This window comes from Mustela nigripes, chromosome 15 (genome assembly GCF_022355385.1).
Source record: "Mustela nigripes isolate SB6536 chromosome 15, MUSNIG.SB6536, whole genome shotgun sequence".
Lineage (NCBI taxonomy): Eukaryota > Metazoa > Chordata > Mammalia > Carnivora > Mustelidae > Mustela > Mustela nigripes.
In genome coordinates this window covers 73,059,241-73,077,019 of record NC_081571.1, presented here as the reverse complement: position 1 = coordinate 73,077,019, position 17,779 = coordinate 73,059,241, and the positions used below count along the sequence as shown (strand labels likewise).

Below are 17,779 nucleotides of genomic sequence, written 5' to 3'. Positions count from 1 at the left end.
GTTCTCATCTGAGCTCCGGGTTACCCTCAGCCGCAGTGGGGGAGGTGATGCCTTGAAGGAAACAGTTCTATTGGAGGCATGTGTTTCTCTTTGATTGGCTTAGGCTTTATTTTTCTTGGCATCTGAGCATGGGTCACTGTACCCACTCAAATTATTGCTGCTATTTTTAAACTACTGATTTGGACCCAGTCCCTGTTACAGTTTATTTACAGGTTATTTAAAGATTGCATACATTTTCATAAAGGCGGGTGACAAATTAAAAGGATGAGGAAAGAACTGAGGGAGGAGAAGGCTGGGTACAAGGAGGCAAATGACCCACACAGTGGGTCCCTGTGAGAACGGTGGCCTGAGACATGAGCGACTTCAGAGTCCCTTGTCTTCTTCAAACACAGAAGCATGGCGGGCTGGAAGAACCCTCAAGGTCATCCCACTTATGGGTTACTGACTGGCTCTCTCCCCTGCTGTGTCCATTCTAGGCATGTTTAGACAAGGATGCACAGCGTTCAGGGTGATCACCCCAAACATAGACGAGGAGGCCTCCATGATGGAAGACGTCGGGATGCAGGATGTCCATTTCAACGAGGTGAGCGCCTTGCCTGTGGGGGTCTTCAGTCCTCCAGTGTCTCAGGGGCGGCTGTGCTCTGCCTGCCCCTCACACGATGGTTTTCTCTCAGCAACTGCTGCTGCCCACTTCACTCTGACTAAGCTCATGCTCCAGGCGGTCGGAACAGCCGTGAAAGCTCCACCATCCCCCTTTCTAGGAATTCCTCCTTTGCTCTGGAAAGAGAGTTTGAGGAGCTCGTTAGGAGGGAAGTGAGGCCAAGAGCTCAAACACGTGTGGGAAGAGGTCCAGCATTTTGACCATAAGGTTTCTCATTCTTTCCAGCCATTAATTTCTCCAGCTCATGGGTTTTATTACTATTTTAATCTTTTAGCATCACACTCTAACCAGCTGAGCTGAACGGCCCCTCAGACTTTTAAATTGGTGTCCCCCACGCTGACTTCTCTCCCGTGTCGGCAGACATGCAAAGCCCTGAGCGGCCAGACCGGGCCCAGGGGCTCAGAGCGTCCCCGCCTGGCTCCCTCCACTGGCGGGCCGTAGTCCAGATTTTTCTTTCTCACCCGTGGTGAAGGAGAAAGCCCAGTCCCGCCCCCAGCAGAGATCAGAAGGTTCCAGGTTAGACCATGGTGACAGTTCCTGCTACTTTCTTTCTTTCTTTTTTTGTTTTTTTTTTCCTGCTACTTTCTTGTGAAAACAAGATCACCTTGCAGCCACTTATCTGGAACGAGGAAGTTTTAAAATAAAGCTAGGAGTTGGAGCAAATGCCAGCTTTCTGGCTCTGTTCCCTGAATTTCCTCTTTGGTCACTGTCTCTCAGAGGGGCTTTCCATGCTGAGGCATCCCCTCAGCTCAGACCAGAATGGAACAGTCAGGGGGCAGCTTGTCGATCCTGCCTATCTTTTAAATAAAAATAATATTGTCTGTTTCTTCGTGTGGAGAGAAAGAACAGAGAAAGAAGTAAATACTTCTGCCTCTGTTGTACTTGTTTTTATGATGTGGAGGTCCTACAATTAATATTGTGACTTTTAATTACGTTCTTGCCGGTAAGTAGAGCCACGAGCACACACCCTCCATGACATTAACCAGTCCCTGAATCAGTTCAAAGTGTGGTCCAGGAAGCCTGGGGATCCCTGAGACCCTTTCAGGAAGTCTTTGAGGTCCCTCCTTGTCCAACCGGATGTCTGTGGAGGGCTGGACTTCCTTTGTTTATATCATCCAAAACAGCATGTCGAACAGATTGAGTGCAGAAGCAGATATGAGAATGTCATTTTCTCCTATGATGTCAGACATTAAAGAAAGCTGCAAAAATTTAAAACAATGCTACTCTTTTCTCTAATTTTTTTTGAAAATGTTTTTTCATTAAAGTATGTTATTTTTTCATTAACATGTAATAGGTTCATTATTATCATAATTAAATTAGTAAACCTGTAGCATTTTCCAGTTGCCATTCCTAATATTATAAATATTGAGACATAACACCCATATACATAAAAGTTCTCAGTAGTTTTTAGGGAATATTCAATGACTTAAAAAAAATACATATATATATATATATATATTTTCTCAAGCTGCTCTAGTTTAAAAACCACTGTCATAATTTGTCTAGTCTCAAATGCCCTCCTAAATTAAAAAGTGAACATGAGAAAGAAGGATAATATATTGAGTGCACTTCACATTTAAATATTAAAATAATTTTAACCATGATAGATGAAGATTTCTAGAAGTCCCAAAGATGGGGGGGGCATTTAATTATTAAGTGGCATTAACAGTTCAGCTCTCTACCTTGAAACGCCTGGGCAGATAGTAATTATTAATTTTGCTCTGAAGTGTAAAACCCGTCACTGAGACCATAAGGCTTGCATACTCTTGACCTTGAAGTCCTCCTTCAAGGCAAGCGTGACTGGGTTTTTCTCTGAGAAGAGGCTCAAATGTATTGTCTCCTTGCAGAGACCACTCATGTCCACCCCAGCGCCTAGATGGACCTCCAGAGTACAGGATTTTATTTAGAATTTGATAAGGAAAGTAGTGGTGCCAAGAACAACTAAAGATTTGAAAGTAAACAGTTCTCAGTAACCTGTCCTTCCTCAGAAGATGCAGCTCAGGTTTGCTCATCTGATTAAGTAATAGGCTGGAGTAATCACGGCAGCCTGGGACATCCGCCTAGGAAATCAAGTCAGGCTTTATTGAGGAAATTTATGAATGGCACCCAGCCTGAGGGATAACTAAACATGTGAGAAGGGTAACTTAATCAGTGATTTCCAGAATATGGATTTTCCACCCTGTCCTTGAAGCATAAAGTTGGTAAATGTTTAACAAGGTCCGTAGTATGCGATGACCGTAACCATTAGGATGTGACACGGTGGGGTTATCAAGTCCTAAGCAACCCCTGCCTGGCAAGATTGAAACTAGCGGGGAGTTGAAAGAGGAGCGTGTTCCAGAAGCCAGGCACCAGAAATTGCCACCTACATTTTTGCTTTGGCTGTCAGGATGTTTCAAGAGAAAAGGGAGTTGAACATCTCTCTCCCAGAAGGAGTTTGGGGGGAAGCTGATGGGACTAGGTCTATAACACATAGCCTGATAAAAATCATTGCCCTTTTAATCTGCATTATTAGATGTACTTAAATGCCTTGTGCTCTCCTAACATGGTTTTCGTGGAGCTGCATAAGAACACACACTTCTCCTAGCAGCAGACCTCAGATGGGTTTTCATTGATCACGTTTGTCTTCCCTGACTCTGATCTAAAGAGCAGACTCCCTCCCAGCTGCTTTTGATTAGATAAAAAGAAACCTCCCATTCCTGTTTACAGTTCTGTTAGGCAAGTGGGAGCCTGTGCAGACTGAAGAATTCTGAGTCCCTTGTGGTGTCAACACTCAACATAGAATGGAAGTTTTGAGATCCCTCCTTTAGGATCCTGTCTAGAAATGGGCAGCACACTTGGGACATTGAAGAAAGGCTAATAAAGGGACTATTTTGAAAGCTTGGACCAGGTGTGGGGAAACTGACAAGTAATATTGCAGTACCCTCGAGCTTAGCAAGAGCTGGGGTACTACCTCTCACCCTGGGGGCTAGGACAGGGGAGAGAGCAGCTCCACAGGGGGGCCACCTGAAGATGTAGGAGAGAGCTCAGTCCCGTACCCCGGCAGAGAGGGGCATGTGCATAGCCACCCTGTCCTCACCCTGCCCTCCAGGCTCCTGCTGGGCCTTCCACTGGCTGAGGACAGGGAGCCCACCCTGCAGGGCAGCAGCCCTGATGCATCAGCCTCCCAGCACACAGAGGTAGGAAGGATGGGCCAAGAGGGGCTCTGTAAGGGGAAATAGAAAATAGAGTTCATCCTATTTGCCCACTCACTGAAATTTCTTTGTAACCCCAAAATTGACGTCCATGTAGACATTTTTGTAGTCATGCAGGTCATTGCAATAGTGACTAGTGAACTTCGCCCATGGAATAGTCTAAATCGTCTCCCCTTGGCTCATACCAGGACATACTGGCCCTCTTCATTTTGCAAATATTTACTGAGCTTCCTTGGCACTGAATATTGCTGGAGATAGAAATGTGAGTGCGATATGGTCTCTGCCCTGGCACACTATACTGCATCCAGTGCTTTCTTCTCGTTGAGGAGAAACACCAAAACCATGGTCCCTTCTAGTCTGAATTGGAAGTTGTCTGACTTTGTGACCTGGAAACTCCTATATTTGTGTACATTGATTCATCCCCTAAGCTAGCTGTGTGCTGTGTGCTAGCTTGGGGATATATAAGTGATGTGTCTGCCTCAGAAAGTGACACCTGGTTCAATAATTCTCAAATTTTCATATGCTTAGTTAGAAATTACTTAGATTCCTGTTATAGATAGATATTTCCAGTCTTCACGCTCTGCCAGTCCTCTGGGTTGGTTGAGTGTGGTGCCTGGAAATCTGTATTTTGACAAGCATCTCAAATGATTATTTTGCTGCAAAAGGTTTTCTACTCTTGAAAAACAATAATGTGGTGGATATGTGAATTAAGCCATAAAGTATACCGTTCCCCAAGCATTTATATTTACATTATTTTTAAAAATATTTTATTTATTTGACAGACAGAGATCACAAGTAGGCAGAGAGGCAGGCAGAGAGAAAGAGGAGGAAGCAGGCAACCCGCTGAGCAGAGAGCCCCATGCAGGGCTCGATCTCAGGACCCTGAGATCATGACCTGAGCTGAAGGCAGAGGCTTTAACCCACTGAGCCACCCAGGCGCCCCTACATTTTTTTTTTTAAGATCTTATTTATTTATTTAAAGTGAGCACAAGGAGGGGGAATGGCAGGCAGAAGCAGAATCAGGCTCCCTGCTGAGCAAGGAGCCAGACGTGGGACTCGATCCTAGGACCCTGGGATTATGACCTGAGCCAAAGGCAGGCACTTAACCAACTAAGTCACCCAGGCATCCATGTTTCTGTTATTTCTAAGTGGCGGATAATAGGGACAACATCTAGCTTCATAAGTAAGGTTAGATTAAATTAATCAATGTTAGATGGAAAAATTGGCATATAAATAAAAATGTTTAAATCCCCTGCACATACATAGGCATTTTTGTGAACACACACTAATATAACATTAGTGTGCTATTTCCACAGACAGGTGCTTAGTGACCTCAGTTGCATGGCTGGGGCACACTTAAAAATTAAACTGGCTGCTGACATTTTAAACAGTGGTCTCAGTGGCTCATGAGCTTGGTACACCTGAGATCTTTTTAGGATCAATCTAGTAATGTAAAATGTGAGCTTTGTGGATTAGTTCATTGAGGGTTTTTTTTTTTTTCCCCAGCCAGTAATTACTTACAGTTCTTGGCATGTATTGGCAATTTAGAAAATATATCTTGGCATTTAAATTTTAAGCAAGGTGATAAAACCATCAAGCTTTCTATATAACAACCATTCAAGGTCATCACTCTCTGACCATTGTCTGGATTAGCTCTGGTTTTCAGGTGCAGTGATTGCTGGAAATTCTAAGTAAATTAATACATGGGGTTTCTGCCGAGAGTATCATTTGTATATGCCCCAGAGTTTAGTTACTATGATATCATAGTTCCCGTGACTCTATAATTTTGTTTTCACACATGGTCTCTCAAGCTGAACTCTTTTTGATTATTGGTTCGTTCTTTCTTTCTTTCTTTCTTTCTTTCTTTCTTTCTTTCTTTCTTTCTTTCCTGGTTATTTCTGTTCAAAGAATTATTACTTGATGCACCAGCTCCAAATGTCTAGGTGTATATAGAATTGACATTAGCTTGAATAATTTACCTTACTAAATTAAACTTCGGTGTTCAGGAATCCATACTCTACTTTTATGAAAGGCCTTGTGTTTTCTTATAGAAGCTATTTTTAGTTTGAGTATTTCCCCCCCCCCAGAGATTTGTGTATTTGAGAGGTGGCGGGGAGGCGCAGAGGGAAAGGATCTTCAGGCAGACTCCCTGCTGAGCACAGAGCCCAGCGCAGGGCTCCATCCCACCATCGGGATCTTTGTAGGATCGAAAACCAAGAGTCTGACACTTCACTGACTAAGCCACCCAAGCACCCCTTAGTATGTTTTTTAGTAAATCTATATAGACATTGCTTTTTGTAGTATATATTATTTTTTTATATTAATAACTGATGATCAGACTGATAAGCTATAGGTCTGCCTCCTGAATCAGAAAAAAAGGTAAAAATAATGTCGAGTAGCATAAAAAAGTTGATGATGTATTATTTCCTAATTCCTGATTGCCATCAAATTGCAATACTTATTTCAATTATTTACTAAGCTCTATTGGCTTTATCAAATGTTCTCATTTCCCAGCCATTCTGGAGGAGTTTCCCTGGTCAGAGTCCATCTTTCTGAACCAAATATGACCGATTTTTCCATGATTAACTCAGTTGCCTATGGCATTGATATGTTACTTAAATTCATGTTTCATTGTTACTAAACTTTCCACACGTTTCAGGTTTGACTGAACAAGAGTAAAAATAGTATTCAAATCCTAGACTCCCGGTTTGGGGCATTTGGCCCATAAAGTCTATTTAATAGATATTTATTAAGTGCCAAAATCTAGGGCCACTTAAAATATACCTGAAAGGCTGCTGTAAAGATACCTTACATAACTAGACAGAAGGTCATTTCAAAATCAAGTAACGTCTTCCTTATAGAAACCTCATCACGGTGGTAGTTGACATATGCCTATATGTATTTTCATATCTCAAAATTATCTACATTTAATTAATTTCTTTTTGACATAAAAAACTTTGAGTATAGCTGGTTAGTCCGTTTAAATCCTTTCCACACCACCACCCCGCAGCCTCATCCCGTGCCACTCCCTAATTCAGATTTTATACTCTGAATAACCCCTCAGTCTACTTGTAAATTTCTCACCCACCATGCTGCCCTCCCCTCCCGTATCTTTTGCTCATGTCCTTCCCTCTCCCTGGAATGTCTCCCCTCTCTTCCTACGGCCACCTTTTACCTTCACGTTACTGACTCCTGATCATTTGTAAGACTCAGTCACCACTCTCTAGAACACTCTGCGTCTCTCCTTTCCCACATCACTAGATGGATACCGTTCCTGTCTGTATCCCTGATTGCCTGCATGTTTCTTTATCAGCACTTACCGCATTTTTGGTAATCTTTTTATGGATCAGTCTTCATACTGGACTCTTTGAGAGCAGGAAGTGCTTTATTCACTGATCATTGGCCTCCCCAGGATTCACCCAGAGACACACTGACTACTGTTAAATAAATAAACCCCTACTGCTCTCAGTTCAGAGCATCTACCCTTGTGACTTGCAGTTTGGGCATGTATTTGAAATCACTGTTTTCCTCGACCTTGGTATCTTGACATGTACCTTACGTCTTCCAGTTGGTGGTCATAAGTCTCTAAGACATCAGTTCTAGCTGCTCTAAAGGATAACCTGTGTGTCTTTGAAGGCCTCCTCCTCAAAACAAATCTCCTTTATGTGACATAGCCTAATAAACCGTCTAAAACCTGCCTTCCACATTTATAGAAAAATCTATAGAACCATTTTTATAAAATACAGAAACTTTATTTATATAAATTTGTTTTATAACCCCAGTGTCAAGCACATTGCTTTGCACATAGTAGATGCTTGGTAAAATGTGTGAGTGAATGAAGGAAAGAATCAGGTTAACAATGCGGTAGTGACTCCTCCTAGTTTCATAAGTCTTTGAGAGGAATTTTCTGTTTTCTGTGAGATTACGTTAAAATGAATCCAGATGCTTATTGTGCTGTAACCACTAGAACATAGAATTAAGAATCTGTAGGTCTCTGTGGTCCTATCCACAAATGGGGCATCATCATCATGTATTCACACCTGTAATGTGGATTGTCCTATACTAGTGGAACCAGTTATAATTTTTTACAGAAAGTTTACATTTCTCCTTGAACAAAGCCCACTATCAAGAAAAGTAAATAGTCTGTAAATTAAACCTAAGTATAGTTTTTAAATGGGTGAAGTTCCATTTGACTTCCATTATCAGAAGAATGTCTTGGGTGTATAATATTCTCATCCCTGATGGGGGGAATTGACCCTTCCAGAAGTCTTCCACCTCTACTCATAATCCCTCAGCAACACTGAGAGAGAAGACGCTCAGAAAATACCCAGTAACAATGTCTTTGACCTCGGGTGTGCAAGCAGTGCAAGGCTGTTAGCTCACTTCCTAACAGCAAAGGGCAGCTATTGGTAATACTGTTATATTACTAAGGAATATCCAGACTAATCCATTCTTCCAAGAAATTCCCAACTACCGAATATGTGTTAGCACTGTGGGATATTACATAGCCCAGTGGAAGTAAGATACCATTTTTAAAATATCACTGCGAAGTAGAAAGCAAAAATTGAAATAGGAGAGATTTGCTTAACTGGCCTGTGAATTTAACCACACAGCATTTATAGTTTTCAGAGCATTTTGGTGGGTAAAATTTTACTTAATCCTCCTGACCACCAAATTAGATTAGACCTTCATTATCCCCAGTTTAACTGATATGGAAAGGTAAGTATATTGATAACTGACATTATACAGGTTTTATCTAGCTTTTTATAATTATCAGACAGGGAGAATAATCATAAACATTCGTCATGCTTAGCCTGGGCAGATTCTCTTATTGGAGAAGATTTGAGACAAAACTAAGAAAGATGTACATCTTTATAATAATATACATGCATGAGGAAGAGAGATGGTATTAGAACCTTTTCTGATTTCTTCTTTGTCCATAGCTGTTATGGTAGTTACTATGTAATGTTTAGTGTTTACACTTAAAAGACCAGCAATAAAAGTATAAGACAACTGGTATACCTCTTTATAAGCTTTGGCTCAGAGTGTAGTCATACTGATGATGATTTTATGATTTGTATGTTGTAAACATGACAGAAGAGTTAAATGCCTTACTTTAAAGATCTTTTTTTTTTTTTTAAGTCAGACAGTATTTTCTGGTAAATTGATTCCCAGCTGCTTTAGAAATGTTTACTGTTGGGGCGCCTGGGTGGCTCAGCTGATTAAGCATCTGACTCTTGATCTCACCTCAGGTCTTGATCTCAGGGGCATGAGTTCAAGCTCCGCATTGGGCTCCATGCTGGGTGTTTAGCCTACTTAAAAATTCAACATTAGAAAACCAATTAATATAATTCACTCTATTATTAAAACTGATTTACAGATTCAGAGCAGTTCTGATCACACTCCCATCTGGAGTTTTGGTAGAAATTGACAAAATGAATTCTAAAATTTATATGGAAAAGCAAAGGAACTAGACTAGCCAAAACAGTTTTGGAAAAGTCCAAAAAGTCATACTATCTGTCTTTTAAGGTTATTATAAAGCATTGGTTCTCATTGAGGTGATTTTGCCCTCATCCCGTGGGGAACTTTTGATAATGTTTGGAAATGGTTTTTAATGTCACAGTTTGGGGAAAAGGGGAGAGGAGAAGATACTGCTAGTGGTGTCTTGTCGTAGAAGATAAGGGTGCTACTGAACATTCTATAGTACATGGGACAGACCCCAGGACAGAGTTGTGTGGCTCTAGATATTATTAGTGTCACTGTGGAGACACCCTTCTGCAAAGCTGAATCCAGACCTGGGTGGTATTGGCACAGGTTAGACATCTCTTATCAATGGAACAAAATAGAGAAGCCAAAAATAGATTCACACACATGGTTCGGTCGATTTTTTCCCCCCGTCATTCAGATAATACTTTATTTTCTTTGATTTAGTAGAACACATAGTATATTTGATACCTAGAGAAGATCATTTTTTAATACTTATCTTTTTTTTCTATTTTTAATTTAAATTCAATTAATTAACACATAGTGTATTATTAGTTTCAGAGGTAGCGTTCAGTGATTCGGTGATCATCAGTCTAATACCCAGTTCTCATTACATCACGTGCCCTCCTTAAAGTCCATCACCCAGTTACCCCATCTCCCCCGCTACCCGCAGGAACCCTCCTATGATTAATTGTAGGTTCAGCTGATTTTTGACAAGGATTCAAAGGCAGTTCAGTGGTGAAAGGATAGCATTCATCAAGTGGTATTGGAACAATTGGACATTCATTTAAAAAAAATTGATCCATACTTTACACTATATTCAGATATTACTCTATGGATCATAGTCTTAAATGTAAAACTCCTGGAAGAATACATAAGGAGAAAATCTTTATGGACTTGTATTAAAGATTTTTCTTAATATGTAAAGCACAACCCAGATAATAAAAACTTGATAAACTTCATCAGAATCAAAAACTTCTGCTCTTCAAAAGACACTTAAGAAAATCCAGTCACAAACCACAGACTGGGAGAAAATTACAAACTGTGTGCCTGAAAATGGACTTTTGTGCAAAATATGTAAAGAACTCTCAAAACTCAATAAACAACCCTGTGGAAAAGTAAGCCAAAGATTTGAATAAACACTTCACCAAAGCTATAGAGATGACAGAGAAGCACATTAAAATGTGCTCAATGACATTGATGAAATCCCACGTAAATGGGCTTCAACAAGAAAGGTTGAGTAAATTGGCTTCCATTAGGAAATCCCAGAAAGACAGACAGCAATAAGTGTGAATGTTTAACAGAGTTACCCGTGATGCAGCTGCTTTGGGAAGGAGGGGGAGCTCCACTCTGTTAGTAAGGCACATGGGCCCCTGGCTGGCTCTGAGAAGGTTGTCAGTCCCAGTCAGGCTCCTTGCTACCTGTTAATTCTGGGCCAGTGAGAACACTTCCTTCCCAGTATTCCGGGACAGGGTCCTAAAATTCACCCTGATGGGCCCGTTCAGGTCACATTCCACAGATGATGAAACAATGACTGAGGCCAAGAAGTAGCTTCATGCTAATTAGTTTATACCTGAGCCACATGCCCTAAACCCTGAGTCATGGGAAGTGTTAGCTCCTCCCAAGGATTTTTATAAGAGGCAGGTGACTACCCAAACTTCAGCAGATAGAAACTTCCAAGGAAAGGTCGTTGGTGAGGCTGGCATCATGCCTTCCACGTGCCATCACCAAATTGTTCCGAGATGCTTGACTTGGCTTGAAATCACACTTAGTAATTTCATGTCTCAGCATTGTCATTGTTTCTCAGAAAGGAAAAAATTAAAATTTTTTACTTTTCTTTTTTTTTTTAAGATTTATTTATTTACTTTAGAAAGAGAGCAGAGAGGAGAGCGAGAGAGAGACTCTCAAGCAGGCTCCCTGCCGAGCGTGGAGTCCAATGGAGGGCTCGATGCCACAATCTGCAGATCATGATCCAAGCCAAAATTAAGTCAGACCCCAACCGACTGAATCACCCAGGTGCCCCAGAGGGAAAAAAAATTCTCTAAATTATAATTTTAAGAAGAGAACCAAACAGGGATTGAGAACCTGTGTGAAGCTATCAGTATCCATTTTTCCCCATGGAATATAACTATTACACAGGCATATAATGTGACCCTTCATTTCCACTTATAAATGTTTGGGAAGTGGCTCATTAAAAAAAATGTAGTGTTGAGCTATTTATTACAAGTGTGGAAATTAGTGTTTAGAAGTAATGTATTTTGAAATTTTCCCCCTAGCCATCTTAACTGGTTGTGTTTCCTGTAACACTCTTCTCTGGCCCATGGCCTTCTTTCTTGATCAGGATGTGCTCATGGAGCTTCTAGAGCAGTGTGCAGATGGACTCTGGAAGGCTGAACGCTATGAGCTCATCGCTGACATCTATAAACTCATCATCCCCATTTACGAGAAACGAAGAGATTTCGAGGTATCAGAGTGGTTTGTTTTTTCCTGTTTGAGAGGACAGTGGGGTGACACATACACCCAAACCTTCTTACATGCAAAGAGAACAAGCAGGCCATGATCAGAGGTGACCTGTGGTCTCTGACCCTCCTTGTGACGCTGGAGGTCACCACCTGCAGATCCATTATACATGGCCCACATGGGCCCCGCCTCTGTACGGACCCCAAATCTCAGAAAACAAGGATTGGCAATTGTGGCACCCCAGTTTTGAAAGGTTGCCAAGAACTGAGTTTTACAATCACCAGGTTCCTTCTTCCTCAGAGCTCCTCCTTGCTCCCTCCACGTGGGAAGCTATTGTCCCTGCCACCATTCCTGGGCTGGGGAGGCGGTCCAGCTTCTTGTAGCTTATCAAAGAAAGTTGGAAAAGCAAAGACTAAAATCGTGATTTGTAGGACTAATTTACCATCTCTGACATTTGATGTTAACTTGAAAACAGAGGTTGCTTCCTGCAACGTGGAGATTTAATGGATCCTCAATATGCAAAATAGCTCTTTGGGTGGAAAATACTATAATTGAAAAGTGGTCATTACCAATTATGCACTCGAGACACTCTTGTTTTTTTGGGGGGGGGGGTTGGGGGTTTTTTTTGCATTTTGTTTCTTTTACTCAAGTCCAAGGGATTTTTAACCCTGTGATTTCGTTTAATTGTTTTAAATCTGATTCTACTAGTTCCAAGTGGGAGGAAATGGGTTTTGTTCTGCTTTTCAGAGGCTGGCCCATCTGTATGACACACTACACCGGGCCTACAGCAAAGTGACCGAGGTCATGCACTCGGGCCGCAGGCTCCTGGGGACATACTTCCGAGTGGCCTTCTTTGGACAGGTAAGCCTCCTCTTTGTTCTGCAGCCCTCCTAAGTCCTTGTTTTTGTTTTGTTTTGATTTTGCTTTTTTAATTCTATGAAGTTATATTTATAAATTTTCTATTTTCTATAAATGCTAATTTGATGAATTTGTCATATTTAGTATGATTCTTATCTTCCTTGGCAGTAAACTCTCTGCTTTTTTTTTTTCTTCCTATCTTTTCTTTATTACTTTCTTAAGGCAGCGGTAAGTTCTCCCTCCATTAGACATTTTTAGCACACCTTTGGTATCTCAGTGTGGTTTGCAAGTTTCCTTTTCCAGTCTGTATGTATATCTGTCTGGTCATTACAAACTCCAAAAAAAAAAAAAAAAATTAACATTTTATTCCATTTACAGAAATAAATCACCTGTTTCCTTATACATCTATACTGCATGTTTTAAAATGAAAATTAAGACTTTTCCAGTTTCCTGTGTTCCCTGTGCATCTCTATCTTTTGTAGTATAATATCTCCACAAGTTTATTTACCCTTGTCATAGTTCAGAAACTCTGTGGAAAAGGGTTCATTTAAATTTAACTGCAAGTGTAACCTCCAAGTCTCTAACACGATTAAATGGCATTAAGTTATTATAATTTATTTAGGGTGTGTGGTTTTCTGTGAGCATTATATAACCTTCGATTTACCTTGTTATTATCTTTTATAACTTTATAGCAATACCAGTTCACAGACAGTGAAACAGATGTGGAGGTAATTATAGTAAATGCTTAAAAAGCAAGTAATATAGTGAAATTACTGCATCTAAACTTCTAGTTTGATGTGGGTGTTATTTGTCTCATTTAGCCTGCATTTTTTTTTTCATATACTGTGTATTTTGCACCATTTCTCTTTTATTTTAGATGAGAAACTTTTTTTTTTCATTTCTTTCAAGTATTAACCCCAATATGGACTTTAAAATTTTCAACCTTTTTCACTTCCCATGCAATTCCAAGCCTTTTTGTATTCAGACAGATGGGTGCTAAACCACATGCCAACTGGTGAGAGCGAAACTGTTTTCTGATTATCATTCCCCAGGCCTTTCATATTTTTCTCATTAATAAAGCAAAACAGAACTTACACACCCTTCAGATAACTTTTGCGGCACCTGCTCCAGACTGGAATGTCTTTGTTTATGCCGAAAAGTCCTGTGTAAATGGGGGAGACCAGTGAGGGGAGAGAATATGCGTTTCCGAGGCCTGCCTGGAGCAGGCTGCCGAACCACTTGTTAGTGAGCTCTGCTTCTTGGGAATGTGAAACAGGCTTGAATCCCATCATTCGATCCCGAGAGAACAGTCTTGAATCCCTGATCCTCCATTTCACTCAACACTTAATGACGGCATTCTTGAATGAGTTTGCAGTTCTGTGTTTTCCTTGATCTCTGCAGCCCGACTTCACATTATTATCAGTTTCCTTTCCTCTTCAGAAAGCCTGTTGAAGTAGGATTTTGTTTTAGACTCATCCTCCCCACCCCTGCTTTTTTTTTCTTTTTTTTTAACCCATATAACACAAGCATCCTTCCTGGGTGGTAAACCTAGGGCTTATAGTTGGGAACAGCTCTAATTGTGCTTTATGTCACAGGGATTCTTTGAAGATGAAGATGGAAAAGAGTATATTTACAAAGAACCCAAACTCACGCCTCTGTCAGAAATTTCCCAGAGACTCCTTAAACTTTACTCAGATAAATTTGGTTCTGAAAATGTCAAAATGATCCAGGATTCTGGCAAGGTATGACCATGTTTGGGAATATTTTATAGCAATATAATACTGTATTATTGATTGATTTATGATGCATGATTGATCATATGTATTCATAAATGTGTATAGTGGGGGAGAAACAGGAAAAATTAAGAATGGTTGGCCTTGAGTAATAAGTGTAATTTATTTCTTCATGACACCTTTCTGTGATTTCCAACATCCTTCATTAAGTAAAGATTTAATTATTTTAAAAAGATTATTTTTTTACAGGACGCCTAGGTGTCTCAGTCTGTTAAGCATCTGCCTTCGGCTCTGGTTATGATCCTAGGTTGCTAGGATTGAGTCCCACATCAGGCTCCTTGCTCGGTGGGGAGTCTGCATCTCCCTCTGCCCACCGCTCCCCCTGCTAGTGGTCGTGCACTTTCTCTCTCTCTCTCCCTCTCTGATGAATAAATAAATAAAATATTTAAAAACAAAAGATACCTTTTACAAAGTAACGTCTGAAAGGATATACCACTTTCAGCATGATGATGGACAGATGGACAGACTGACGGACAGACCAAGGAAGGAACTAACTAGCCAGCATGTTTGTAGGAATGAGATCTAGGATTTCTGTTTAAAGTGGGTGTCCTCTGCTGTATTGCTCTTAGGAAGACCTTTTCTGAAATTATACGTTTCTCTGTATATTTATGTATTCCAGTGTCTTCGGGACATCTCCAGGAAGTTGGGTATCCCTTTGTTTCCTGAAATTCAGGCTGAGATAGATCTCCTTTTCTTTGCCTTAAAAATGTCCTCCTGCTAAATAAAAAGCCAAACAAATGAGTAAACAAACACAAAGCAGAATCCGACTATAAATACAGAGAACAAACCAGTGGTTGCCAGGAGGGAAGGGGGCGGAGTGATGGGCACAATGGCTGAAGGGGAGTAGGAGATGTCGGCTTCCGGTTAGAAGCACAGCGCCAGGAATGTGGTCAGTGCTACTGTAATCGTGTCGCATGATGACAGATGGTAGCTGCATTTGTGGGGAGCACGGCTTACCATATAGAAATGTTGAATCACCGGGCGCCTGGGTGGCTCAGTGGGTTAAGCCGCTGCCTTCGGCTCAGGTCATGATCTCAGAGTCCTGGGATCGAGTCCCGCATCGGGCTCTCTGCTCGGCGGGGAGCCTGCTTCCCTCTCTCTCTCTCTGGCTGCCTCTCTGTCTACTTGTGATTTCTCTCTGTCAAATTAATAAATAAAATCTTTAAAAAAAAAAAAAAAAAAAAGAAAAGAAATGTTGAATCACCATGTTGTACACCTGAAACTAATGTAATATTGTGTGTCAGTTACACTTCAGTTTAAAAATAATAAAAATTGGGGCACTGGGGTAGCTCAGTTGGTTAGACATCGGACTCCTGGTTTTGGTTTTGATGGTGATCTCATGGGTCATGAGATCAAGCCCTGTGTGGGCCTTTGTGCTCAGTGGGGAGTCAGCTTGAAGATTTTCTCCCTCTGCCCCCCGCCCCCAGCTCATGCATGTACACATGTACTCCCTCTCTCTAAAATAAATAAATCTTTAAAAGAAATAAAATTAAAATAATGTAAATAAATAAATATTAAATATTAAGCAGACAAAAATGTCTTCCTGCTCAGTTTCCAGCAGCAATGAGCTCTACATCCTTCTAAAGTCACCCCTTTGGGGAATCCTTAGTTCATTTTCCATCCTGAGCCCTGCTTTGGAAATCCTACTCTCTGAAATCTGTTTCCTTGAGGCCCTTTTTTTCCTCCAGGGAAGCGTCTTCCAGTTTCCTGCCCAACTGGTAGATTGGGGACAAGGAAATAGGTAATTCTGGATTCTGGATGCAGAACCTGAGCAAGGGTTCAAGGTCCCATGTTCGGTCTGCAAGCTTTGACCTGCTCGCCCTGTGTTCTGCTCTGCACCTTTGCCCCTGCTTTCTGCTGAGACTGGTAAACCCACTTAGACTTTTTCCAGACCAGTTTCCCCAAGGGGCAACCCTTTTCTGTCTTGTGGGGTGGGGATGAGGGAAGGGAACCTGGAGTTTGGCCACTCCAAATAGACTTTGGCCACTCGTCTTGGTTTCCACCTTACACCTCCCCCAGTCACCCTAATCCTATTGCTGGTCTTTCTAGACATCCGTCCTTTCAGGCAGCTGTAACAAACACCAGAGACTGGGCAGCTTATAAACAACAGAAATTGCTCATAGCTGCGGTGGTTGGGAAGTCCCAAGATAAGGCACCAGCAGATTCTGTACCTGGTGAGCTGCTTCATCCTGGTTCACAGACAACCGTCTCCTCTCACTGTGTCCTCACATGGTAGAAGGGGTGAGGAAGCTCTTTGGGGCCCCTAATATAAGGGCATGAATCCCACTCCTGGGGCATCACCCTCATGACCTAATCACCTCCCACCTGTCAGTACCATCGCATTGAAGGTTAAGATTTCACCCTGAGAATTTGGTAGGAGGATAGAGGGTTAGTCCATAGCAGCAGGCTTCTGAGAGGGGCTCTGACTCACTGGTTACCCCTCTGTGTGGGAACTTAGACTAGAACATCTATCGTGACTGAGCACTGTTTTTCTCAGAACTCTTCCCACCTGCATGGGAAAACAGGGACTCTGCCAGGTTGGGTAGCACACCTCTGTGCAAGTGCCTTCGAGAACTTCAGTAAACGCTCTCATCCACTGCTGTCTTCTCTCCTCCTTCCCTGCTCCTCACAGGTTAATTCTGTACGGCATTTGAACAGAGTTGCACAAAGGAAAGGGATAAACACACACTGTTGGTCTGTTTTTTTTGTTTTGTTTTGTTTTTTTTTTTTTTTAAAGATTTTATTTATTTTATTTGACAGAGAGAAATCACAAGTAGATGGAGAGGCAGGCAGAGAGAGAGGGAAGCAGGCTCCCTACTGAGCAGAGAGCCCGATGCGGGACTCGATCCCAGGACCGTGAGATCATGACCTGAGCCGAAGGCAGCGGCTTAACCCACTGAGCCACCCAGGTGCCCTGTTGGTCTGTTTTTAACCAGAAACCTCAACACGATCTTATGAAGACCTTTTTTTTTTCTTAGACCAAATTACTCACATCCGACTGCCTTTGTTTTCTCTGAAACCGAAATCTTTGTGCAGGTCAAACTGTGGCTTTAATGTTGTAACCTCATCTCAGGGTTCTCCTGCGTTCTTCTGCCCCCAGACACCAATCCTCTGCTCTTCCTGCCGATATTGACATGGATCTACAACTTTGGAAATGAAGTCTAGGGAAATACCCCTGAAGGAGTAGGCAAGCACGTGGTATCCATTGCTTTTAAATTGGTTCTGCTGAGGAGAGTTACATTTCTAGGTTTGAGTATAGTTATAGGGATTGGCCAGATGGCTGTTTCTAAAATAGAAATAATAACTCATGACTTTTTGATTTTCTTAAATTC

General features: G+C 41.5%; 1 protein-coding gene across 26 annotated transcripts in view; it reads left to right on the top strand.

Moving 5' to 3' along the window:
• The window catches only part of DOCK9 (dedicator of cytokinesis 9), a 276,869-nt gene that overhangs the window by 245,392 nt on the left and 13,698 nt on the right, over window positions 1–17,779 (top strand). For 16 of the 26 annotated variants that reach the window (XM_059377673.1, XM_059377664.1, XM_059377655.1 and 13 more), the window contains 5 exons: window positions 477–583; window positions 11,678–11,800; window positions 12,544–12,657; window positions 13,347–13,382; window positions 14,250–14,396. In XM_059377673.1, the coding sequence (XP_059233656.1) occupies window positions 477–583; window positions 11,678–11,800; window positions 12,544–12,657; window positions 13,347–13,382; window positions 14,250–14,396 (527 nt within the window). The remainder of the gene's footprint in view (window positions 1–476; window positions 584–11,677; window positions 11,801–12,543; window positions 12,658–13,346; window positions 13,383–14,249; window positions 14,397–17,779) is intronic. The other 10 variants (XM_059377675.1, XM_059377669.1, XM_059377657.1 and 7 more) reach the window with 1 other exon arrangement.